Raw genomic sequence first — 27,169 nt, 5'->3', positions numbered from 1 at the left:
GGGGCTGGAAGGAGCTCTGGAGGCCATGGAGCAGTGAAAAAGAATTTGAGCCCCCTTCCCTAAGCCCTGTTGGGCATGTGGGAGAGGCCACGTGGGCGCCTCCATCGGCTGCACCAGATGCTGCTGCACTTCAGACTGCTACTAAGTTCAGTGTTTCCTCATTGCCCTGGGCTACCATTTCCAGGGAATGGTTAAAGGGCTGCCAGCTTTTTGTATGGGGCAGGAAATAGGTCAGGGCCCTGTCTTTGAGCTCCCCTTGCCTTCAGTTCCTGCTGGGGCCAAGGAAAAAAGGAGGCCAATGGCAGAAAAGGCTATGAGAATGGAGGCTGCCTCAAGGGAATAGTGAAGATGACCTGGAGAAAGGGGGAATGTCCTCCAAAAGATGTGGATGATACCTCAGTGTTCCATCTCTTTCACAAAGAAGAGTTAGCATCTCTTAATTCCCATTCCATATGTACTCTGGGTATTGCAGAGGTAAAAAAGGATGAGATGTCCAGTACCACTGAGGACCTTATTACGATCAGTATTAAGAAGTCTTCTAAATGTTTTCTGCTCCATATGGTGGTCCAGAATCTGATTGATCTGGGGTGCGCGTATCCAGAGGCAATTTTAAAGGAGGTTGTGCACTGGCCAAATTATATCCCTTAGATCCTGTCCAAAGTGAGGGTGAATATATTGGTCTGCTCAGTGACTAAGCGGACGACTATTCCTGTGGAAGGCACTGCTCCCCTTAAAGTTTCTCAGGGCAGGAAGATAGAGTTGGTTCCTAAGCAGGCCTTTGAGGCGGTCAGCATGGTCCTACAGATTGCAGCCTGCAACTATATTGTGATGAGGTCTGGATTACTTATGGTGCAGCATGCGCAGGATGGCAATTTAGAGAACAACTCTCAGTTGGAATCTGGAGCAGCATAGTTAGCTGACGCCTGTTTGATTTGATGCTTTCTTCGTCTGGGGTGGGGGGGAGGGGTTTGCAAGAAAGCTTCTCTGGCTAGAGAATTGGTCAGCAGACTCTGTTTCAAAGACTAACATAATGAAGCTCGCCTTTAAAGGGAGAGGGTTTGGGGAGGATCTTGAGAAAAAAGCAAAAGCTTAGGGGGACGCCCAGATGACAGGGTTAAAATGTCTTCTCTGTCTTTTCTGTATTGCAGTAGACTTTGAGACTCGAGGTGGTACAAGAACAAAGGACAGTCAGTTTATCCAGATAACAGTCCTTATAATCTAAAAGGGGAGGTAAGGAAGATTTCTCAGAAGCAGGATCCTCTCAGACTCCATATTGGGTCCTTGGGGGCTCTATCTCCACTTCCACAGACAGGCAGCCATCTATCTCAGTTTTTTCAGAGATGGGCCCAAGTTACTACTGATCAGTGGGTGTTGGACATCATCTGAGAGGGTTATATTCTGGAATTCTTCTGGCACATTACAGACGGTTTATGATTTTTCCTTGAAATTCCAGCAAAAAGAAGGAAACAGTAAAAGTGACTCTGGGAAGACTTATTGTCTCAAAAGTGGTCATTCCAATTTCAAAGGGACAGGATCATCTGGGTTGGTACTCCATTTATTTTGTAATTCCGAAGAAGGACAGGTGCTACGATAGCTCACTGGATTAAGGATGTCATCATGGCGGCTTATGTACATTCCAGTTTTTCCCTCCATAGACAGGTGAGGGCTCATTTCACGAGTGCTCAGGCCACTATGTGGGCTAAAAGCATTATCTCTTGATGTGGAGGTCGTCAGGGAGGATGCTTCCGTTGCCTCTGAGGTGTTGAGATTGGGCTTGGCAGCATCCCGCCCTAATGTCAAATAGCTTGGGTGCATCCCATTCATCTGAACTGGTCTGACTAGATGAAGAGGAAGGTGAAATTAGTTCTTATCTGATAATTTCCTTTCCTTTAGTCCAGTCAGTCAGACCCAACCAGGACCCTCCCTGTCCTGCCAAATTTGCACATTTCTGCAATTTCAGTTTCATCTTAAGATGATGGTGAAGAGCAGGTGAGTGTTTTTTCTCTTTTCATTATTTGTGTGTTACTGTGTTTTAGCATTCTTACTCTTCTGGAAGTTCAGTGATGTAAAAAAAAAAAAGCGTATAATTTCCGGAATCTCGGGTTGTGTAATTAGTTTAAATTCAGCTTGTCCACAGTTAATTTGTTACAGGAAATACTGGCAGGCTGGTGTCACTCTGTAGACATCCATGCTAATAACAGTGAGCCTGTTGCTCTCTCTCTCTCCCCATTTACTGGTCAGTAGGTATAACCCATTTGTCTGTACTGGGCTGACTGGCCTAAAGGAAAGGAAATTATCAGGTAAGAACTAATTTTACCATCTCCTAAACTAGCCATCAAGGCAGGAATATAGCTAACCAGCACTCTTCACTTCCAAGAGGACATTTTAGCAAATCCTTTGATTATTTAATGACATCTAAGTCACCTATTTATAAGTAATAACATAGTTTAATTCTTTTCTTCAGTTCGAAGTCAACCTTTCTATAATTTCTGCTCCAATCCTGAACTGAGGACTGTTGCATCCAGTACTCTCTCTAGAATGAGAGTCCGCTCATTATCAAGAGTAGACATTTATTCAGGGAGTCTCGCACAATTTCTTGACTGAAAATAATTTGTAGCTCAGAAACTTTTCTGCTAGGATTAGCATTTTTGGTTTTTGCTCTTTCTACTAGACTTGAAAACAATTACATTATCGTGCTCTCCACTAGTGCGCTTACACTTAAAATAGCATGTCAAAAAGTTAGGCGATAAAGATATTAGTAATTCATTATTTTTCCCTTAAAGTTGGGGTTTGATGTGCATTAGATTAGTGCCTTCTCCATCTGTGCCATGACCCCCTGCAGAGGCTATCTAGGAGTTCATACCACTAGAGATTCTCCCTGATAAATCCTATAGGGAGTTGGATATGGAAGTAAAACTGCATAGTATCTGGAAAAAAGCCCTGAAATCACTGAACAGATTTAGAGACTGAAGTACTAAAGTGTGTTTGCATTAGCTGTTAATGTGCATGAACACGGCAGGGGGAGGGGGGTAATATTCTGTAGGCCATTTAGTAGACCAGTTATCCAGCTAAAGTAAGCTGGATAACTTGTCCTGTATATTTAGCAGGATGAACAACGTGCTGAATATAATATCCTAAAGTTACCCGGCTATACAGAGCAGGATAACTTTAACCCTGACCAGCCATCTATGAATACAGCCAGTTAGGCCTAAAGTTATCCGGCCTTGTATGGTTTAATAACTAGCTACTTAATTGGATAGCTTCATATCTGGTTAAGGTAATGTTCCTTTAAAAAAAAATAAAAAAAATTAGCAGGCCTACCAGATCTATTCACCCCCCCCCCCAACTCCCCCACCACAAAAGTATCAACCCACCCGCTGGCCAGGCCCCCTCCCTCCAACTCCTTGAAATGTTTAAAATAAAGAGATAATAGTGCCACCGGGCCTGGCCTTCCAGCTTGTCAACCCTGTCATCAATAAATAGTGTCTCCCCTCACCTCCCCCTTCCAAAGACATCATGGCTGACACTGGCACACCCCCCCCCCCCTACTCCACTAGTAATCTAAAATCATTGGGTATAGTACTCCCCCTTACCTGCCCTCTTCCCATCCCCCAATATCTGAAAAATCGCATTGGCCCCCCCGACCTCCAAAATTCGAAGGCAATCCCACAATGGAGCCCAGGACCCAAGATTGTGGCCTAAGCTTGGACCTAGGCCAAATGAGCACCAGAGTGTGGTAATTAATGAGCAGCAGGCAGGGTATAGCTAGGTGGACCCTGCTTTGTGCAGCACACACTTTGCACTTAGCACCTCCTCATCTTCCCTGTCCTGAGCCTCCTCCTTCCAGCCCTTCCAGCCTCTGTCGTATTCCCAAGCTGAATGAAGCACAGAGAGTATACGCTTGGCATGGGACGTTACTCACTGTGAGTGTTGAGAGCAGCAGCAGTGGAGACGCTCTGGCAGCCACATGCAGCAGCCAAGGTAACTCACTGGGCCCTCTGCCCATATCACACTGACATCTCCTTTCCCCGACAGTTGTACGTAGAGGGAGCTGGTCCATTGTGACAGGTCCATGTACGTCTCTGTCCCTTCTCGTGTGCTTTGTTTTAAAATTTGGAGGAGAGACTGGCGAGGCTTTCAGTGCTCTCTCTCTCTGCTCTTCTTTTGGCCATATGAGTTCTCTCCAAGTCCGCAGTGCCTGCTTGGTGGAGGATGATGTGCCACACAACGTTTTGAAAATATTGGAAAACTCTGCGTTAGTAAATCAACCCCAAAGTCTTATTTTTCCATCTCCAAAGGAGTAAGGAGTTATATTGTAGTGTTCTGCACTTGCTGAGGCCATTTCAACCTAAGTACCTGATTCACTAAGGGTTTTCCCCATAGTCCCAGAATGGGAGAAAAGCCTTAATGAATTTGACCCTTAGTTTGATGTGCTGCTCTGTTCTGGAAAAAAAAAAAAAAAGCACTGTAGCATGGGAAAATGTAAACTATTTTACTGTGCCCCACTGCAAGAGAAATGTAGCTTTTTCTGGGAGTGATCGTTGAAGGAGAGAAGAGGGTTTTTTGTACTTGAGGTTAGGACTTTGTAACCTTTCTAAAAGGATAGTGCTATTTAGTTGGTTAAAACATTAATGGGAAATAACAGTTTTCATTTATTTCCCTCAGTGTGTATTTAAAGCAGAACTGAAGTGGCTGATAAGAAATGTGGAATTGCCTGAAATAAAGACCTGACCCCAAAAAAAAAAAAAAGGGGCATGATTTTATTATTACTCTGAGTTTCCAGGAGATTAAAATAAAATATCAACTCTGCATTAGCTTCTTGCGAATCTTTTACTATAAAATCAGACCAATCGCTGTATTTGGACTTGTAATATTTTAAATATTTCTTTTTTCTTTTTAATTTTAGCAAAACAGAAGCAAAAAGTGGTAAGTTTTATCTGCTTCTTGGGTTTTCCTATCCCCCCTACCACCACAGGACTTCCCAAACCTGTCCTGGGAGCCTCCTAGCTTCTCAGGTTTTCAGGATATCCTCAGTGAGTTTGCCTGAGATAAACTTGCACACGCCGATGTGTCGCATGCATATTCCTTGTGGATGTCCTGAAAATCTGATTAGCTGTGGGGTCTCCAGGTCAGACTTGGCAAGCCCCTGCCCTGCCCTATAAGTTGCAGAGCTGATGTTGTGTTGATTTTGCTGACATGGTATTTTATTCTTTCAGACAGAACACGTTCCTCCTTATGACGTGGTGCCATCCATGAGGCCTGTTGTATTAGTGGGTCCTTCGCTGAAAGGTTATGAGGTAGAAAACTTAGTTTGTGTGTAACCGTGTGTTGCTTCCTCGCCAGTGTGATAATTCAGTATTGCCTTTCCAATGTAACCAGACGCTGGTGGATTCACTCACCCAGTCTGCGCTAAGGTATTCCAGTTATTAACTGTGAGAATGCAGGATGTATGGAGCATTACATATGGCCCTGCTGCACCATGACTAGGAGGAGATGGATCAAAGTTTTGTTGAGCTTCCAAAATTGCTCTGGTTTTTTTTTGCTGCTATATGCTCTACTAAGTACTAAAAAAGGACATTTTCATTGATACATTTGAAGCAGTTTTGCACCAATATCTGCCCCCATATCTTTCTAAAATCACTGAAAATCTTCCTTAATTTTTACTATAGAGATTTAAATTTAATTTTACAGATGATCTTTTTCCTCTCCTAAGCTTTGTAGAGATGCATTGCATTCAGCAGAGCTTGGGAGGAATCCACAAAACTGTGGCATGGAGCGAGTGGTATTCGTTGATCTCTTGTTTCCTGGCGCTCTACAAGGACATGCTAAATCCCAGCTGAATGTTAGTGGGCTAAAAGAAGTGAGATCAAGGACAGGACAGCGTGAACACGTGCCAGCCAGAGAAACCTGGGGGCCAGGCCATGTGACTGGAACTGCTTCTTGGTTTCAATAATGCAATGCAAAAATCTTCAGCAGTGATCAGGAAGCAGACATTAGGCATCATTACTTTATAAACTGCACTGCAGTGCCGTGCATTTGGCTGATTAGTTTAAGTGCGATAAAGCTTGATTATGCTTTAGCCATTGGTCTGTTGTCAAGCAGATCCTAGGAGTTTGTTCGCACACTGCAGCACATGTCTAAATAAAGTATGCGTTTGGGCAGACGCACCTCCTTTACAGTCGTCTTGCTTTGCAATGTGCGGAGACGCCCGTGCCAGCAAGAAAGCAGCCTGTGAACAGAGTAGGATGTAAGGAGAGGAGCCCAGTAAGCATTCACATTTCCCTTGGGAGCCCCATAAGCATAAAGAATCTCGAGGGGCAATTTTCAAAGGCATTTCCGCAGGTAAAATGGGATCTTTGAAAATTGCCTACACGCTCCTGCGCATGAAAAGTATGCTTGCGGTGCCAGTTCCCGTGTACTTTGACTCGCATGAAAGGAGGCGATCCTGAGGGGCGGGGTCAGGGAGGGGTGCACCCCCCCCCCCCCCCCCCCCGTACACATAGCAGGGGCAGATTTGTGCACAGACTTTTCCCCCCACCCAGTTTTCAAAGGGAAAGTTTTGAGGTAAAATTGATGTAAAGTCGGTGGATAGAAAGTACCCGTCGCTGACTTTTCGCTGCTGTGCACAGTTTGAAAGTTGCCCTCCTGATGTACCAGGACACCCACACCTCTGTGTGTAGCACCTAGGGATTGAAATAGGGGGAGTGGGGGTCACCTGCTGAGCAGCTGGGAGGTCTGGCAATCCCTTCTGAGTTGAATATCTGCTGTGATCATTTTTCTGGGCTTCAGAGTTGATCAATAATAAGTAAAACGCATGTAGACAGAGTTCTGTAGTGACACAGGGGAGCTTCTCCGCATTAAAGCTCTTTTCTTTTCCTGATTCCTCGCATCACTTCAGATTATTTTCAGTTTTAATCTAGTGAACATGGTAAGCAGAAAACGCATTTTTGTGTGACCACCACCTCTGCAAAGCCCCCTACCCTCAAGCTCTCAGAAAAAAGCCTCCAGCATACTTGTTTAAAAGTTACACGGAAAATGAAAAAAAATAGCATCTGCTGTAACACCCCTCAGCACGTATTTGCATTCTGTATTATTATTATTATGTGCTTCCTTTAAAAACTTTGGGATTCTCTTAATAAAATTTTGCCCCAGTGTTTACTCCATTGAAAATAAAGGAGTTTTTTTGGTTGATAAATGTGGTGAAACATTTGCACCATTGCTTTAATACAGGTGCCATGCACTTCATTCCCCCTTTCCCCTTGATCAGAATTGCTAAAGAGTGTGATGCAGTGAAAGGAAATAGTCTGGGCAGTGTTATCGGAGCGTGCTTGTTAGATGTTATAACAACTTTGCCCACATGTGTATATTTTTATTGTAGAGAACAGTACTCAATTCCAGTCAAACTACCTGTTTTTATCAGTCCAGCATTACCTTGTAAAGCAGAGGGAGTGAAATTCAAAGGATTTAGGATCCTAACTTTAAGAGTTAGCCTCCCAGATTGGTCCTTTTAAAAAATCTACCAGGGCTGAGTTCCTAAATTTAGATCCTAGTTTCACTAGGCCTGTAAATTTAGGGGCATAAAAAAATCGGTGGCCACAGGGGCACTTAGGGCAGTGAGAAATAGTTAGGAAGTTAGCACTGATTTTCAATATTAGGCACCAAACGTAGACCTAGATTTATCACTTCGCTATAATTATAGCGAAGTGATCGCCTGCAGTAGAAAAAGGGGCGTGGGGAGACAAATGAGCAGCCGGCCGCATCGCAGCGTACGGTGACGCACGCAGTGTTGTGTTACTGAACGCGGTGATATCGGCTGTGCTAGGCATTGTTGCCCCTGTAGCGCCCTGGGAAAAGGTGTAGTTATTTTCCGTGAAATTGCCCACGCTAGGGCTGGCAGACCCTAAACCCCGCCCAAACTCCTCCCTGCTTAATAGTACATTTTAAATTTGCATACGTGAATTGCGATAGGCCGTCATTGTGTGCGATGACGGCCTATCGCAAAATGATGATAGACCCTGTTAGAGAGAGATTGAGCAAGCCACGATATTTTATTGAGGGGCGGGGGCCAAATACTGCATGGGAGTCCCTGCAGTATTTCGCACCTGCCTGACAATATATTGCAGTGCAATTTTTTATCACAGCAGAAATGTGCAACAAAAAAATCATGCCGTGATGTAGGCTCTACTCGCACGGTGGCAGCCCACCTTGGCCAGGGGTGGGCTGCCACTGTGAAAGTAGACCCTATTGTATTAACGGGCTGAGCGGTTCAAATCTCCCTCTCCCCAAAACTACATAATTTCCAAGAGAGGTCTTTGGAAACCATTCCCTGCCCTCCCCCCCCCCCCCCCCCCCCCCCCCCCCACACACACACACCATTACTGCCACCTTCCAAGGTGGCTCTGGCCCCTAGGAACCAAAAATCAATTGCTTTCCTAAGTTTAGGCCCCTAAAATTAGGTGAATCTTCAGCTGAAAGCTTAGGCTTCTAAATGTGGCTGAAAATAGGTATCTAAAATTAGGTGCTCAGTTTTTTTTGTTTTTGTTTTTAACATCGGCCTCGTGTTATTTTGTCACTGTTTTGCATGGGGCTAACATTTTAAATGGAAAAAATTGGAGGAAGTGGTTACAAATGTGCTAACTATTGCTTTTTTTCTAAAGTGCTACTCTATGTATGCAGCCCATATAATGATTCATTAACCTTCTGTCCAAAATTAAGATTGCATTATATTAGGTCTTTTTCTTAATAAGCATACCAATATTTGAGAAATCTATTTGTGCTTCCCGTGAAGTGAATTGTACCTTTTTTTGATGAATATAGCATTAATATACAGGGTAAAAGAAGCGTTGTGTTTGGATTATTAAACTAAACCACGGTGGTTCTTTGTATGCATAAATCCCACCTAGACTTCTTCCGAGCACAATCTAGAGCAGACGTAGTCTTCATGCGGCTTGGTCACGATGTGAGTTAATAGCAGGCCATTACAATTTTAGAAAGCGCTGTGTGTCAGGTGCCTTGAAAAGCTGACACCTCGCATGTTCCTCACATTTCAACAAGTCTCCCAGAGGCTGAAAGCACCTTAAGAATAAGAGCTGGAAATCTTGCATGAATGTGTTGCTGAGTGTTAATTGATTCTTTCCAAATGGGGATTTAAATACCGTATCCAAATGTGGTAAAGTAAGAAAAGCGCCGACGGCCTAGAGCCTTTGAAAGAACGCCATCCACTTTAAGGGTTTTATTTGCTAGAAACGTTCTCTGTCTTTTGCCTTTTTTTCCCTCCTCACTTTTGCCTTCTTTTCTCTCTCTCCTGTTGCTCCTCTTTGCTCAATCTCCCTCGCTTCTGGGAAGGTGACAGACATGATGCAGAAAGCCCTTTTTGACTTCCTGAAGCACAGGTTTGATGGGAGGTGAGAAATAAAGTACATTTTTTTGCAGGGGGTGAGGGTTTGATTTCAAGCAATAGATTGGATGGGGCGGTGCAGGACGGGGTGAGGGTGGGTGGTAGATCTCAATCAGCCTCTCGTCTCCAGGGGCACAAAGACACTGATGGAAAATCTCCTAAAGGGATTTTTTTTTTTTGTGGCAGAGATTAAAAGAAAGATTTAGATCTATATTCATGGATACATACCTGTTGTACATTACGTAAAAGCGTGTACTCAGCAGAATTATAACTGTAGATTCCTGTCATAGCTAGAATGAAAGAATGCCATATCCTTTATGTGCTGTGCGGTACCTCAGGAGTACGCACGGCAAGTGATAATAATCCCTGTACCAACCATTAGGTTTTTATGATTTTTTTTAACATATTAAAGCTGTTTCCCACAATTCCCCGGACCTTTTGCAAGCAGCTTGCACTTGCAAGAGCATATCCATCACACATTGGATTAGATAAGGTAAAGATGTGCAAAAAAAGTACAACTTTTGTTTCATGAGCATTCCGCACAATTCGCATTTAGGGAAAAAAAAACCGTTCAGCCTGGACTTTAGGGTATAAATGTATGCATGCTGAGGGAGCCTAGTTCTGCAATGTTTTACTGTTTTAAACAAGGAGAGAAGTAAAAACGCAAGCTTATTCCACAGCAGGGTAAGCTGCTTGTTTTCTATGGACTTATCGTGCCCTTGTACGGGCAAAAGTGCTAAAAAAGGAAAGAAGGGGAAGTTGCAAAAAACCCAAAACAAATATATATATGAGTTTTGCTATTCAATGCCGGTTTTATTTGTGTTCTTATTAAATTCTATGGTGAAAAAATTAATTGATGTTAATGTTGTTTTTACAATATTTTCTTTATCCGTGAAATCACTCATTTTAGTTGTCTTCACTGCAAATATTGTTTTGCACCTCTGTTTCGACTGGTCCACATTAGCTACATGACAGTTTCCCCTGTTCACACACAGAGGAACGATGACTTCCAGGCAAGAATACGATTAAATGGGGCAGTTTGGACCCTTTACATTAAAGCAAAAATCAACACCCCAAAAGTCCCCATAGAGCAGACAACCTTTGCTTCAGGTCCAGCCCCAACCCCTAGCAGTGCAATCCTGTCTCGGTTCTAGAAAGGCCCAAATTAACACACAGGCAGCGTAGGCAGTTTATATTTTTTATTTAGGGTTTTTATATACCGGCATTCGAGAACGCAGTCCCATCATGCTGGTTCACATTAAAACAAGTGTGCATCGTAAACAAAACTAAAACAATGGTGCGGAAAAAGGCAGTTACAAATAACAGGGAGATTAGAACTTGGCAGAGAGAGAAGAGAAAGGACAGGTTATTAATTCAAACATGTAACGATAGTGTAAAATAATATAAAATTCAAACAAGAAGGTTTGAATTTATTTAATCTATCAGTTCCCGCTGATAGATTTTGAAGGCACCATCTGATCCCCATACTTGGAAACTCTGGTTTCCCTACAGAAATACACTGGGATAGCCCTGCCGTTTACTACTCCAGGCCCTCACTTTCAGGACCTTGAAGGGAAAAAAGGAGGGCAGGGGCTGGAGAAGGGAGCAGAGTAATTGTTTTCTGATCTGCGGTTTCTGCTTCAGCCTCCCCCTTGATCTCACAGGAGGGGAGGGAAGGGAATGAGGCTGGAGCAGATGCTGCAGGCAGCATGTGAGGTGTGACACATTTATTTATTTATTTATTTATTTATTTATTTAAAAGCTTTTATATACCGATGTTCATGTACTGGTACATATCACGTCGGTTTACATAAAACCAAAGTTGGAAATTACATCGAACAATCGAACATTATATCAAACACATGAGGGGAGGGGCTGGAGAAGGGAGCAGAGCACTTGTTATCTGCTCTGATGTTTCTGCTCCAGATTTACGCCCTCCTCTCCTGCATCAACAGGGAGGAACAGGGAGGGGAGGGGCTGGAGCAGGGACAACTTAGCTCTCCATGGTGTGGTGCCAGCACAGTAGAAAGTTGGGCAGCTCTCCTTAAGGTGGTGAGAAAGATGCAGTTAAGATCACATACATTTTTCAGTAGTAACCCTTACTCTGTGGAATAAGCTGCCTTGGGAAATTTGAAAAGGAATAGAATATTTAAGGTTCCATAAAAAGGTTGAGAGATGGCTTTTCCCTTGGTTTCAGGTAGATGAAGTGGGTTACAACATCAGTTGTGGCAAAGTCTGTTTTGAGGGCTCTTGGGCAGAGCAATATCCTACGGTGTTAATATATGATTATTCTGTTATAGTTTATTTTGGTCTGCTGGTGTGCTGTGCTACTGCACCTTCCCAGTCACCAGTTTCTACTTGTCCTGAGGCTGAGGTCCCTGCTTGGTAACAAGATATGGAAATGTCACCCCAGACCACCTAGAGCTTGGTTGAATCCTGACAGATGGTTACAGTTACATTAGGAGTCATGAACAAGTGATGTACAGAAGAGAGAAGACACATAATGTGACCAGGAAAGATGAAAGACAGCATGGCAGACACTACCCAGGGAATAAACAAACAGCACATACCTTTCATTGCATACAATGGACTGTACCCAAAGCTCAAAAAGGAATCAGTATCCCAGCACAGATGGACAGGAGAGATTAGGCAAACTGTAAGTTGGTTGTCAAGAAAGAGAGAAACAAATATAAAGGGAAGGCCAACATTGAATAGTTTAAATAAAAATATCTGATGGCTAAACAATCACTTAAATAAAAAATTATTATAGTATAAAAAACTGAATAAATGGGAAATAAATAAAGACAAATAAATACTAACAGACACCCAAATGGCTAATTCCCTGCATCAAGAGTGAAACCTAACTAATCTTATTATAACAAAAATGCACATAAAAACTTATAGGTTCAGGACACAAAAAATGTGAAAAAAGGTTAAAACATATATCACAGCACATGTATGCACACAAACAGCAGAGAGGGATAGAAGGAGAGGACAGGCACTGTGTAAGCTGGACCAAGTGACAAACCCAAACACGACAGGAGAACGTAACGCAGCACTTCACCGGCACACCAACAGCGACAGACTTCATATGAAAAGTCGCCTGCAGACGCACATTCTCTATTCCATGACGCAGAACAACAGACACGGAAAGGAAAATATCCATGGGGTCCTCCAGGTTCTCATTCCCCTTAATGGTTCCTCTTTCAAACCATGACGTTCTCTGCTTCTGCCTCCTGCCTCAAGGGACGTTGTGTATCTTTTATTTTCATTCCCATTTACATTTCACATGAGTCTGCATATCTTCTAATGATTCTTCCGCAGAGGAAGGATCAGAGAAATGCTGATTGCAGTAGGAATTAATTACTATGGGAAAGCCTCCTTTTTTTTTTTTTCAATTATTTTTTTTTATTGATTTCTTTATAAAACTTAACATTTTAACAGGTTCATTTGGAAGTTACAGTCATGTGCATTTTCTCATGTCTCTTAATTGCATAGTGATCAATATTTTAAAAACATCTTAACAGATAAGTTATCCAGCTAAGTTTAGCCTGATATATCCCAGATATTCAATGGGATAAACATCCCCTCTGAATATCCTTGAATAAAGTTATCTGGCTAACTTTAGCTGGATATCTTTAAATCTAACAGGCCATCTTTTGAATATCCATGATTAGGTTTAAAATAATCAGATAAGTTTAACCTTAACCAGTAATACTCAAAAGAATATAGCCAGCTAACTACAGAGCAGACAAGAAAAAATCCCAGAACAAACATGGGGAGGATAACTTTGAAACATGCACAGGCACACCAATATATGCGTGTATATGACCGCACACAATCCCATATACGCATATTATGAAATGCGCACGTTTACAGCGCATGCGTGCATATGTAGGTCTATGTGTGGATACATAATTTCCATGCATTGAAACCACATATTTCAATGCATTGATCACATGTCTGGGAACTCGCCTGTGACATTTCTAAACATGGCTGCTGGCATGTCGAGCCCTCACCTATGGAGCCTCTCATCATAGGGGAGCCGTTCCATCCCTTTTATCATCTTTTTTTTGCTCTCCTCTGCACGTTTTCTGGTTCTGCTGTGTCTTTCAGATGGGGGCAACCAGAACTGCATACAATATTCAAGGTGTGATTGCATCTTGGATTAGACGACTGCCAATATTGGGCCCTGAGTTTTACGGTCCGGGGTACTGATACACAGACATTAGGGAAACAGCACAGGACTGCTTCTATGGCCAAGTCCAAAAGCAAAGCACGTTCAAGCAGCATTGTCTGACTTATCAAGAAGGCTGCTCTCCCTGTAAAAATGTTGCTAGCAGTCATTTTGTTGTGGGTTTGACAATTGCTTGGTTTAACATAAGGCTTGGGAGTAACCTGCACGGAGTGGCAGTTACTACTTGCTGGGCAGACTGGATGGACCATTTGGTCTTTTTCTGCTGTCATTACTATGTTACGTGTACTTTACTCACCTATTTTAAACATATATACGCATATAATTTATGCATGAAAATAAGCGAGAGCTCATTTGCATAAGTCCTGATTTGCACACGTAACTAGGCCAATTTTATATACTGTGTGCATTGAGGAAATTGGCAGTTTTATCATTTAGTCCACCAGTTCACCCAGGCAGAGACCCTCCTGGTTCTTCAACCTAAATTCCTCCCAGACCTGTCCCACCCCCGGTCAGTACTACACAATAGGTTTGAAAGTACAATCCATATGCGTTATTTCATTTTCCAACCTAAATGCTCCTCCAGAAATGTTGCCCCCTATGTAAAAGTTGTGCATCTCTGCATGCACTTCATATATTTTAGCTGGGTTAAGGGTGGGCACTTTTCAGACAGCCTTTTTACCTGGGTAAATTGGTAAATTTTTTTTTTTTAATTGCCCTCTTAAATCCCAACTTTCAGAATTGTCTGCAGAATTTATTTGTGCATGTAAGTAGATGGGAAAAGCACAGTTTATAAATGACTGCGTATTTCTGTCCTGGGAGCACACACATTAAGGATGTGCATTAATGTTTTCAAACCAGAATGAAAGAAAAAACAACCAAAATTTTGTTGGTTTTCCTCATTTTCATTATGAAAAAAAATAAAAAAAAGAAGTCGGTGTCCGGTAGGACTGCAGCCTCGCCGGTGGCCTGCCCCGGAGCTGCCTCTGACCCCTCCCTTCCCTCTTCCTCAAATGATGCAGGGGCCGGAAACCACTCAGATAGGAGGGGGCCCTTTATTTTACCTTGAAGGGTGGCACAAGGGACTTGCATTACCAGTGAAGTAACATCAGTGCATTACCGCCTCCAGGAAAGCAGGCATTTGCTCCTGCAAAACCCTGTTTAAGACCCTTTAGTCCACTGGGCACTTAATGCAGGGTTTTCTGGAAAATAATGCCCTTAAACCAGGAGGAAAAAGTGCTTCACACGACTACTGCAGGTTGAATGTAGGACAGGCAGCCTCTAAAATCTAAATAGCGAGTACGTTATTACATGGAAAATCTACTTTAATGTACTCTTAGTGACATTCTGGGAGTAGTTTTCAGCCAGTGTAAAGTCTGAGAATCCTTTTACCTGCAGGCATTACACTAATTTTCAAAGTGATGGTCGGCTTTTACTTTTGCTTAGAAATTTAACTACCCTCCCACATTCACACCTCCTAATGTGCACACGTTGGTTCTATGGCAGAATTTATGAGCATTCTTTGTAACATTTAAATCGTGAATGCAAGTCCAGTCCCTGCCCAGACTCCGAACGCTTCACTCATACATGGGGAAAAATACGCACATTCACCTTGCGCGCACATCTTTCTCCCCACACATCGTGCAGGCAATTTTACAAGCACATCAGGCTCTTTTAAAGGGACCCTCCCTGTTATGATTTTAGGGAGAGAAAAGGAAGGTATTTTTCTTTTCCATTTGTTCATTTTTGCAGAAATCTTGGAGCGTATTGCAGATGCAAACAATATATTTTCATTTATGGTTTCTTGTAAACACATGGGACTGCAGTTTTGCTTTTTGCCTGTGGCGTTTTCTTAGGTGCAGCTTCTGTTCTCTGAACTACAGTCACACTGCCAAACTGCACAAAAAAAAAATTTTCACTGCCCTAGAGTAGGGCAGTTTATAAGTACGAAAAATTAATTTGTATGAACGCTCGGCTTGCTAAGGGCCCAAGAGGTGAAGCCAGTTTCATAGTTACTTGTGCCTTGCCTTCACATGCATTTCAAGTGCTTTACGCATCCCTAAAAAATGTAGTTCTAGTCATTTACATGGTTTTCTGGGATTTTTGGCCCTTCAGTTTCCTCCTCCTTCCTTTGGGCTTCCAGCTGAATCAGAAATGGCCTCCATTGCTACCCAGGTTTTTAACCCATTTTATAGCACTCGCCCCCACCCCCACCTACTCCAGCCAGCATGGTGGCAGTCCTCCGCCAAGTGCCATGGACCGTGGTTTCTTTGTGAATTTGATATGCATGCATCCCGAGTCCTGGGAGCAACAGTCAGGCCCAGTAATCAAACCCAGGTCCCAGTCATTTATGCAATTAGAAACCTTAAGTCTATTTCTGTATAACTGAGTTTTATTTCAGGGAGAAGCATTCAAACCTTAGGGGGAAAAAAACTGCGTATAAACCATTTATTAATAACTTGTGCTTCTTTTAGCTGAAAATTGGAGATATTTTTTAAGGTGATGAGTATTTTGTGGGGACAAAATATTAAGAAGGCTACTTAATTGTGATACCTTGAATTTGGCCAGATTTTTAGGATTGTGGTGATCATAATCCCACTGTCGCTCCTTGTGACCTTGGGCAAGTCACTTCACCCGCCATTGCCTCAGGTACAAACTTAGGGCTGGATCCAGCGAAAAAGGGGATGGGGGGCAGGCCTGCGAAAGGCCACAGCCGTTTGCATCACGGTGGTGTGATTTCACTGGCCGCGGTGCGGCCGGCTGCAGCCTTTCACACAAATAGTAACACCATAAAAGGTGGTGCTATTCGCTGTGCTACTGCCGGTGATAATGTCCCTCACATTATCGCCGGCAGTGGTGCCGTGGCCGACTCCCCCCCCCCTCCCCGCCCCGACTCCTCCCCTCCAGCGTATTTGCATCCTATCGCACGCGAAAAGACCCTTTTTGCACGCAATAAAAGTTTAGAAAATAACCTCCTTAGATTGTAAGCCCTCTGGGGATAGGGAAATACCTCCAGTACCTGAATATAATCTGGTTTGAAGTGCTGAAAAAAGTGTGAAAATTGGAATATAAAAAATAAACTAAATAAATACATAGATGGAGCATGTTTTAAGGGCAATTTTAAAAGGAGTTACACCTTAAAGTCAATAAATAAGATATCACAATATAGTAACAATTTTAAAAATCCATTTACATGTGTAAAGTACACTTAAACGTGAATATCCTATGGAAAATTCAATGGCATATATTGTAGCAATTACAATATATGCATTTGTATAGTGCATTTACAGGTATAAAACACAGTTTTATGAGTGTCAATCCTTTTTAAAATTACCCCTGTCTGTACATTCAGAAATGTTCCAGTTTTAAGAGAAAGCACACTTAGAAATTTACAATACTAAATTCCATACAGGTAAAAAGTCATTAGGGCTTAATTTTGCCAGTTTCAACAGTGTGAAGGGAATCATGAGTGAGGATATTGTGCATGACCTATGAGAGAAACATTTTGCATGGCTGTCTAGTGGCTTGTAGGTAAGTTTTAGGGGTTCAAGAACCTTGTATGTTATAGGGCACTTCTGGTTCCCCTCGTACCTCACTGCACGATACTAAGTTCAGGAAAAGATGTTTTTCTCCACAGAATTAGACTTTTATTTATCAGATTTTGCAGGATTAGCATTTAGAAGATAACAGCATATGTCTCTAGCATCCTTGCTACTGAGTACCAGTTTACTTTAAAGAAAGTTCTGTACCATGAGAGGTTTAAAACATGCTATAAACCTTAGCCTGCCTAATATATTAATATTTATGGCTAACTTACTATCCCAGACCTCAACTTCAGGCGATTTCCCTCTGATTACCTGTGAAGCAGTATCTGGCTAGAGGTCTGGAGAACCATCTGAGGAGGAGGCTTGCTTCCCGGTCTGGTCCTGGCTGAGCTGCCAGGCTTCTCTCTGCTCCTGGCTGTCTCAGATTCTGCGCCACTGTCAGATCCCAGGCAGGGTCTTTCTTCTCTCAGGTCTCCTGGCCACATCTAGTCTTCTCCCTCCTCGATAGCAGAGGGTGCTGGGGCTGCTTCAGATCCACTGTTCTTCCTTATCTCCTTATTTGCCCCCATCTTATAATTTCCAGCAGATAAATATGCATAAGCTTGTGCATTGTCATGCAGTGGGTGAAGGATCTTTGCAGGTCTCTTCCCCCTCCCCTTTTTGTTGGGGGGGGGGGAACCTGCCATATCTGGACCAGTGCTATTGGCCATGTCAGCCTTTTCTCTATTTCAGAGTGCTCACCCTTCGTCCATAGGTGGGGGCACTTCTGTCCTTTCGACATTCTTTGGCCAGACAGTGGCTTCTGCTTTTTGAGCTAAAGTTGCTGCATTGTCCTGCCTTGGTTTATTTACACGGAAGCTTACAAACAAGCAGATCTTGATAAGTATTCTTCAGTTCTGGTTAAAATTCTCATTTGGGCAAAGTTTTGTTTTTTTTCAGCTGAGACCGTGTTTTTGTCCTGTCAGCATACTTGTCAGCATCTCTCTTTGGCTATTATGATTCATATTGGGTGCTTTCAGTGGTTAAACATGGGATATCTCCCTACAGGTTCAGTGGCAGTATTGTGCATTGTCACATGGAGGAGCTGGGTTTGAGTCCTGGGTCAGGTCTTTCACTTCCTGAGTTGGCCTAGGCTGAGCATGCTGCAGAGATAGTGTTCACAGCCCTTGAGGAGAGGGAGGCCCAGTCATCATGCAATGACATCTAGTAGATGGATTTAGGGGCCATGATTGTAGAATTCTGGGAGGAGCCTTGGTGCATGCCTCCCCTCCCCCCCCAGCCAAGGACTGTCACTACAATGATCTGGTTAGGTAAGTTGGGAGATATAAATTAGGGGGGGGGGAATCCCCAGAGAGTTGCGAAGGAAGGCTTGTAGCATTAAAAACCAATAGAAGCTGGTTCTGATTTGAGCTGGAAGTCCAAAATATTAGAAGAAAACTTCCAGGCTAAAAACCACAATTTTGCATTATGAGTTAAAAAAAAAAAATAGGGCTAAAGGAGTAATGAGTATTTCAGCTGAAATGTAACTGGGGGTTAGAGGCTTACAAGCCTGACCATGATTTTAACTGCAGAACATATTTTTGATATTTATTTCATTCTCACCTGACCTCTTTATCATGCGGCGTGCGCATGTTATAAAATCTTTGGGCTGCACATGCCTGGGGGGTAGGAATTATGCAAGTTTCGGCACAGCGATAAATCATCGCCCTCCCAGTCTGCTCCAATTAAAGAGCAGATTGGGAGGGAACTTCCCTACTCCCTACCCTAACCTTCCTTCCCCTTCCCCTCTCTTCCCCACCCTCTAAAACCTTTCCCTTCCCTTGGGCATGCCAGGATTCCCTTCCCCAGTACAGCAGCAAATGGCCTCTGTACTGACCACCTCCAACCCTGCCCCGCCCCCCAGACTGCCCCTTCCTACCCCCCCCCCCCCCCCCCCCCCCGGATTGCACCCTTTACAAGACCCGGCACATAATTGTGTATCGGGGTTTACATGCGTGGCTGGGCCCGTTTGAAAATTGGCCTGGTGCACATAAGGCCCAGCCACGCGCGTAAACCCCGGGGTTTATGCATGGGGCCGATTTAAAATCTACCTGTATCTGCTTTGGGTTATGCATTCTTCTACCCTCCATGACATCATATATATTTTGAGTAAGAGTGGAGGAGACTACTAAGCATGGCCCAACTGGTGAAAGTGAAAAAAAAAAGCCAAAACAACAGAAAATGCATAAGCCTACAGAAAACCAGAAAAATGTAATAAATCTCTCATAATCTATGGTTCTAAAGGAACCAGATGAATTATCATAAGCCCAATGGAAAAGAAAAGAAAACAGAAAACAACCTTTATATTAATATATAAACACAAAAAATTGTGGCCATGTTTTGGTGCTTTCCTGCCTGTTTCAAAGGGACATTTTTTATTAATTGTATTGAAAATATGAGAAAAAAAAAAGGGAAAAAAATCAGTCTGTAAATAATGTCACTTAGCTGACAGTCCTGTATATCTTTTCAGGCTCATCCTCTTTGGAGGCTGATCAATTTGGAGATCATCATGTGAATTTTGTTTTTTTCATAGGATAACTTATACAGCTGCTACAACCCCCTTATTTCTTTTTTTTTAAATATTAAAGGCAAGCCACAATAATAATTTATAAACCACTTTTCCTATCAATATTACAACAAAGTGGTGTACAGTTAAAACATCAATACAATGCTTGAAAAATGTCTGGCAAACATAAACCAGTATAATGTTAAAGCAATGCAATATGAGACACAAAACTATGCATAATAATAACAAAATTATTGCACATATTTTACAATAATACAGAAGAGGGGGAAAACATATCAATGCAGCAATAAACAAGCATTTAGACCTTCTCTGAAGGCACTGTAAATTGATTTTAGCCTCAAGGCTGATTCCAGAGAGTGGGGGCTGAGGAAGGAAAGCCCCTGGATCAAATTCTGGCACGTGGAAAAGAGCTTTGAGATGGAACAACTAAAGAAGCCTCTTGATTGGACCTTAAACAATGTCCAGGTTCATGCCAGGCTAGCCTGTCACTTAGATAAGGAAGCCCTGTCCCTCTTATGGCCTTGAAAGTTCAAGTGAGCAATTTGAATTTAATTCTGGCTAGGATGGGAAGCCTTTAAAGTTCAAGTGAGCAATTTGAATTTAATTCTGGCTAGGATGGGAAGCCTTTAAAGTTATTTTAAGAGTGAGATAGTACTCTATGTGACTTCCCTGGATTCAGGTGAGCAAGAGGGCTCTATATTAGAGATGTGAATCGTTTTCCATATCGTCTTAACGATAGAAATCGTGTGGCAGGGCAAGAAAATCGTGTTAGGCACGATTTTTTAGTTAAAAAATCATTAAAAATCGTTTTTTCCGATTAGTGCGCACTAACGGGAGTTAGTGCGCACTAACTGAAAATGATACAATTTGACACTTTTCAGGTCAGTTAAGGTCAGTTTAGGAATGAATATGTATTCCTATTGGCTGCCCTCTTATTTATTCATGTTACCAAGCTTCCCACTGACAGTATATGTGGGATGGGAAATGGAAACAGTTGGTAGCTTGACAAAACAAGTAATGTGATCAGTCAATGTGACTAGAACTTGTGCCCTAACACTGATACCAGGGGTATTGTGATCTTCCTGCACACAGTGCCCTATCCCTATTAATACCAGGAGTGTTGTGATCTTCCTGCACACAGTGCCCTAACCCTGGCACCAGGGGTGTTGTGATCTGCCTGCACACAGTGCCCTATCCCTATTAATACCAGGAGTGTTGTGATCTTCCTGCACACAGTGCCCTATCCCTATTAATACCAGGAGTGTTGTGATCTTCCTGCACACAGTGCCCTAACCCTGGCACCAGGGGTGTTGTGATCTTCCTGCACACAGTGTCCTATCCCTATTAATACCAGGAGAGTTGTGATCTTCCTGCACACAGTGCCCTAACCCTGGCACCAGGGGTGTTGTGATCTTCCTGCACACAGTGCCCTATCCCTATTAATACCAGGAGTGTTGTGATCTTCCTGCACACAGTGCCCTAACCCTGGCACCAGGGTTGTTGTGATCTTCCTGCACACAGTGCCCTATCCCTATTAATACCAGGAGTGTTGTGATCTTCCTGCACACAGTGCCCTAACCCTGGCACCAGGGGTGTTGTGATCTTCCTGCACACAGTGCCCTATCCCTATTAATACCAGGAGTGTTGTGATCTTCCTGCACACAGTGCCCTAACCCTGGCACCAGGGGTGTTGTGATCTTTCTGCACACAGTGCCCTATCCCTATTAATACCAGGAGTGTTGTGATCTTCCTGCACACAGTGCCCTATCCCTAATACCAGGGGTGTTGTGATCTTCCTGCACACAGTGCCCTAACCCTGGCACCAGGGGTGTTGTGATCTTTCTGCACACAGTGCCCTATCCCTATTAATACCAGGAGTGTTGTGATCTTCCTGCACACAGTGCCCTATCCCTAATACCAGGGGTGTTGGGATCTTCTTGCACACATCCCGGTATCAGGGATAGGGCACTGCATGCAGGAAGATCACAACACTCCTGGTATCAGGAATAGGGCACTGTGTGCAGGAAGATCACAACACCCCTGGTATTAGGGATAGGGCACTGCGTGCAGGAAGATCACAACACTCCTGGTATTAATAGGGATAGGGCACTGCATGCAGGAAGATCACAACACCCCTGGTATCAGGGATAGGGCACTGTGTGCAGGAAGATCACAATACCCCAGAGGAGTGAGGGTCAGGCAGCTCCCCCCTGTCTGTGAAGCCAGCCTCTCACTAGTAATGCAGGGAGGGAGCTGTCTCAGACTTCACCATCCTCCCCCCCCCTCCCCCACACACCATTCACTAGCTGGGACATGGGGGAAGTCAGGAGTGAGGGTCAGGCAGCTCCCCCCTGTCTGTGAAGCCAGCCTCTCACTAGTAATGCAGGGAGGGAGCTGTCTCAGACTTCACCATCCTCCCCCCCCCCCCCTCACCCACACACCATTCACTAGCTGGGACATGGGGGAAGTCAGGAGTGAGGGTCAGGCAGCTCCCCCCTGTCTGTGAAGCCAGCCTCTCACTAGTAATGCAGGGAGGGAGCTGTCTCAGCCTTCACCATCCTCCCCCCCCCTCACCCACACACCATTCACTAGCTGGGACATGGGGGAAGTCAGGAGTGAGGGTCAGGCAGCTCCCCCCTGTCTGTGAAGCCAGCCTCTCACTAGTAATGCAGGGAGGGAGCTGTCTCAGACTTCACCATCCTCCCCCCCCCCTCACCCACACACCATTCACTAGCTGGGACATGGGGGAAGTCAGGAGTGAGGGTCAGGCAGCTCCCCCCTGTCTGTGAAGCCAGCCTCTCACTAGTAATGCAGGGAAGGAGCTGTCTCAGACTTCACCATCCTCACCCCCCCCCCTCACCCACACACCATTCACTAGCTGGGACATGGGGGAAGTCAGGAGTGAGGGTCAGGCAGCTCCCCCCTGTCTGTGAAGCCAGCCTCTCACTAGTAATGCAGGGAGGGAGCTGTCTCAGACTTCACCATCCTCCCCCCCCCTCACCCACACACCATTCACTAGCTGGGACATGGGGGAAGTCAGGACTCAGGAGTGAGGGTCAGGCAGCTCCCCCCTGTCTGTGAAGCCAGCCTCTCACTAGTAATGCAGGGAGGGACCTGTCTCAGACTGGTATCAGGGATAGGGCACTGAGTGCAGGAAGATCACAACACCCCTGGTATCAGGAATAGGGCACAGGTTCTAGTCATATTGACTGATCACATTACTTTTTTTGTCAACTACCAACAGTTTTCATTTCCCATCCCCCCAACCATCACCTCAGTTGGAACCTTGGTAACATCAATAGAGAAGAGGGCAGCCAGCCAATAGGAACACATATTCATTCCTAACTGACCTTTACTGACCTGGATAGTGTCAATAATTTGTATCATTTTCTGTTAGTGTTCCTGAGTTTCCATTTCCATTTCCCATCCCCCCAACCATCACCTCAGTGGGAACCTGGTTAACATCAATAGATAAGAGGGCAGCCAGCCAATAGGAACACATATTCATTCCTAACTGACCTTTACTGACCTGGAAAGTGTCAATTTGTATCATTTTCAGTTAGTGCGCACTAACTCGAGTTAGTGCGCACTAACTCGAGTTAGTGCGCACTAACTCGAGTTAGTGCGCACTAACTCGGAGTTAGTGCGCACTAACTCCCTTTAGTGCGCACTAACACGATTTAACGATTTTTAACGATAAATCGTTAGAATTTCTATTGTATCGTGTTCTATAACGATTTAAGACGATATTAAAATTATCGGACGATAATTTTAATCGTTAAAAAATGATTCACATCCCTACTCTATATTATCTCTAGTTTCCTGACTAATTTAGATGTTAATGCTACCAGAAGACCATTAAAACAGTCCAGGTGCAAAATCACTAAAGAGAGAGCTTTAAAATCAAGAAAAAGACAAATCGTCCTTACCATCCCCAGTTTCACAAAGGCTTTACTTAATATATCATTTATATGTGATTCTAAACTAAAGGAGTTGTCCAAATATACCTTCAAATCTTTTTTTTTTTGTTTTTGATATCTATACCAGTGAAACCATCAATAAGCCACATGCAGAATTTGCAAGAGTGGGCAAGATGGCCACAGTCTCATAATTTCAGTCTTTTGCACGTTCAGTTTCAGTAACCAGTTTGAAATATCTGTCAAACAATCAGTGAAGATACTGCTATAGTTTCCTGCTTCAGGCTTGGATTGCATAATGAACTGCAGATTGATCCACCTCCAGTGATTCACGCCATTCGGCCCCAGAGAGGATGAACCTGAAAAAAGACATAGAGGACTATCAGCTAAGTGACACTATTTACAAAAGGATTTATTTCCTTTTTTGGTTTTTTTTCTCTCTGATTCTTTTCTCTTATTGTTGTCAGTATAATTTAAACAATTTCTCTTAGAAATAGACAGGAAACTGCTGAAACATAGAATATGACATGAGATAAAGGCCATATGATCCATCCAGTCTACCCACCTACATCTTCTCAGCTTTATAGTCCCTTCTTCTCCCTAGGAAATCCTCTGAACTTATTCCATGCTCCTTTGTATGCTGATTCTGTCTTTGTCTCCAGCACCTCTAGAGGGAGGCTGTTCCTTGCGTCCACCACTCTTTGGAAAGAAATATTTCCTTAGATTATTCCTGATTCTACCCCTTTCACCCTCATTCTGTGACCCCTTGTTTCAGAACCTCCTTTCCGTAGGAAGAGGCCCACCTCCTGTGCATTTATTTTTTAAGGTATTTAAATGTCACTATCATATCCCACTTTTCCTCCTTTCCTCCAGCGTATGCATGTTTAGATATTTAAGACTGTCCCTACATGCCTCTATGAAGACCGTTGACAATTTTAGTAGCTACCCTATGGACGGACTCTATTCAGTTTATATCCTTTTGAAGTTGCAGTCTCCAGAATTGTACATGGTACTCCAAATGAGGTCTCATTAGAGACTTATAAAGAGACAATATCACCTTTTTCTTACTGGCTATTCCTTTTCCTATGCACCCAAGATTCCTTCTGTCTTTTTCCATCCTTTTTCTACCTATTTGATCACCTTAAGGTCATCAGATATGATCATCCCCAAATCCTACTCCTTTTTTGTGTACAGAAGAACTGTTCCTTTGAATTTTTGCAACCCAAATACATAACCCTGCATTATTTTAGCATTAAATAGTAACTGCCAAACTCTGGAGCATTTCTCTAGCTTCACTCAATCCCTCCACATATTTTCCACATCTTCCAAGGAATCTACCGTGTTGTAGATGTTGGTGTCATCTGCAAAAAGGCAAAACTTTCCCAATATCCCTTCCATAATGCTTACAAAAACCTTAAACAGAACAGATCGAGGACTGATCTAAGTAGCATACCACTGGTAAACCTCTTTTCTTTGGAGTGCATGCTGTTTACCCTTTGTCACCTCCCATTCAACCAGTTTCTAACACAGTCATTTTAGGGCCTATAACTAAGGGCACTCAGTTTGCTTATAAGTTGCCTATATGGAACCATGTCAAAGATTTAAAAAAAAAAAAAAAAAAAACATCGGCCATGTTAGGGTTTTCACATTTTTTGTTGTTTGTTTATATTTCAATTAAAATTGTTTTCTATATCTCATCTTTCTTTTGCCATTGGGCCTAAGATTATACATTTGGTTCCTTTAGAATGCCTAGAGGATAAGGAGGGAGTAGAATCTTCCTATTCATAGGAGGACTATATTTGATTGCAGAGAAGAGCAAAAGGAGACAAAACTCCCTCTAATGCAGGAGAGGGATGGCTCCCCATTTGTGGAACATTGCCTGTAGTGTACCGAATGCAAGCTACTTATCTGACCTTCCATAAAAAATCTTAGAACTTGCTTTTTTTGGTCAGCTCTCCAGATCTTGGCTGGTTCCTGGCTCCGGCTGGGATTCTCGTGTTTTTATAGACCTTTGTTGAGGGTTTAGGGAAGCTTTTTCTCTATTTTATTATTTAGGAACCACTAGCCACTGGGGAACTTTCTGCTACTGATGGCGTATGAGAAAGATTTAGTCTGTAATGTATTGTTTTTGATATGAAGATGTAGACCTCCTCCTTTTTCCTAGAACTGTAACTTCTATTTTATTGTGTATTTTATATGTTAACTTTTGAATGAGTGGGTATTGATTCTTCCTAGGAATGGCAAAATATAAATGCTATGTTAAATTCAATGCTTTATTTATTCATTGGCCTATGATTATACATTTGGTTTCTTTAAACCCCTTGGGTGATATGACAGCCCATTGATTGGATTAATTTATTTATTTAGGGGGCAACAATCAAACTGCCCACACTGGTACAAATATTGGGGGTACTTTCTACCCCCAAAGTTTGCACCTATAATCAAAGCAAAATTACACAAGTAGTTTTACTTTGATTAATGTTGCAGCAAGGGTATTTGTGCCTGCCTTCTGTATAGACAAAAATTTAAATTGCAATAAAGAGTATAGATTTGAAAAAGCCATCTACGCCCATTAGTTTCCTTTCCTGACCTAATCCGCCCTTGATAATGCCTTCTGACAGTGCAGGTAAAAAGTACATGCATTGTAAAACAATGCACATGCTTCTACTCACATTGAAGGTGAGCGATTTTCCAAACATTCAAGTTAGGCAAGTAAAAAATAACATTTTTCATGGTAATCTGTTTTCAAAATTGCCCCATTTATTTTTTTGGTTTCCTATAGCCATATACACTTTTTGTTTTTTTCCAGTCACTTTCCAATGATTCAGCATTGTTTTTGTGATTGGCTGCCTCTCTTTTGTTTTGAACAACAAAATGGACTAGTGTTAAGTATCAAAATACTTCATTACATTCATCAAAATTGTCAAAAATTCATTGTATGGAAAGGGGTGGTAGTTTCATACCAGGCTCCACTACTGATACCCTCCGCATTATCAGGGCTGTTATCATTGTAATCATTAACTGCCAGCCTCCTTCCAATAACTGACCATTTTTTTGAAAATTTTCATAAGCAATTTAGAAACAGTATATACAGCAGAACAAAATATGGAAAATCCAAAATTAAAGGTTAATAGTCTTTTTCTAATAAACTAAAAATATTTGTGAGCATTGATGGAGCAAATGTGGAATAAACCACCATAGCTCTAGGTGATTCGCTAAACAGTTATCTTTTTAAGTCCCCGGCATCAAAAATTATTGTGTTATCTTACTTCCCTCCCAACGTAGCCACGTTTCCAACAAATGTCCTTCATCAGAGGATGTCACTCCTTTAACAGTATGCCAGCAAACGGGATATTCCAACTGTGATAAACAACTTGCTAGCTCAACAGCTCATACACTGCAGAACATTTAGTTCAATATAAACCCAGTAAAGACAATTCACGGTTGGTTTGTATTTTAAAGCAGATTATTACATCATCTGCCTTTAGAGCAGCTTCCATCAGAAAGCACTGGCATACTTTAGCATTGCATGATACCTTCAAGGAACCT

General features: G+C 42.8%; 1 protein-coding gene across 3 annotated transcripts in view; it reads left to right on the top strand.

The window, feature by feature from the left end:
* CACNB4 (calcium voltage-gated channel auxiliary subunit beta 4) overlaps positions 1–27,169 on the top strand; it is a 396,197-nt gene that overhangs the window by 302,538 nt on the left and 66,490 nt on the right. For all 3 annotated transcript variants that reach the window (XM_029605496.1, XM_029605493.1, XM_029605495.1), the window contains 3 exons: positions 4,907–4,926; positions 5,217–5,297; positions 9,346–9,404. In XM_029605496.1, the coding sequence (XP_029461356.1) occupies positions 4,907–4,926; positions 5,217–5,297; positions 9,346–9,404 (160 nt within the window). The remainder of the gene's footprint in view (positions 1–4,906; positions 4,927–5,216; positions 5,298–9,345; positions 9,405–27,169) is intronic.

Source organism: Rhinatrema bivittatum, chromosome 6, assembly GCF_901001135.1.
Source record: "Rhinatrema bivittatum chromosome 6, aRhiBiv1.1, whole genome shotgun sequence".
NCBI classification, from domain to species: domain Eukaryota; kingdom Metazoa; phylum Chordata; class Amphibia; order Gymnophiona; family Rhinatrematidae; genus Rhinatrema; species Rhinatrema bivittatum.
The sequence above is the reverse complement of the archived record's forward strand: the minus strand, read 5'-3'. Positions and strand labels throughout refer to the sequence as shown.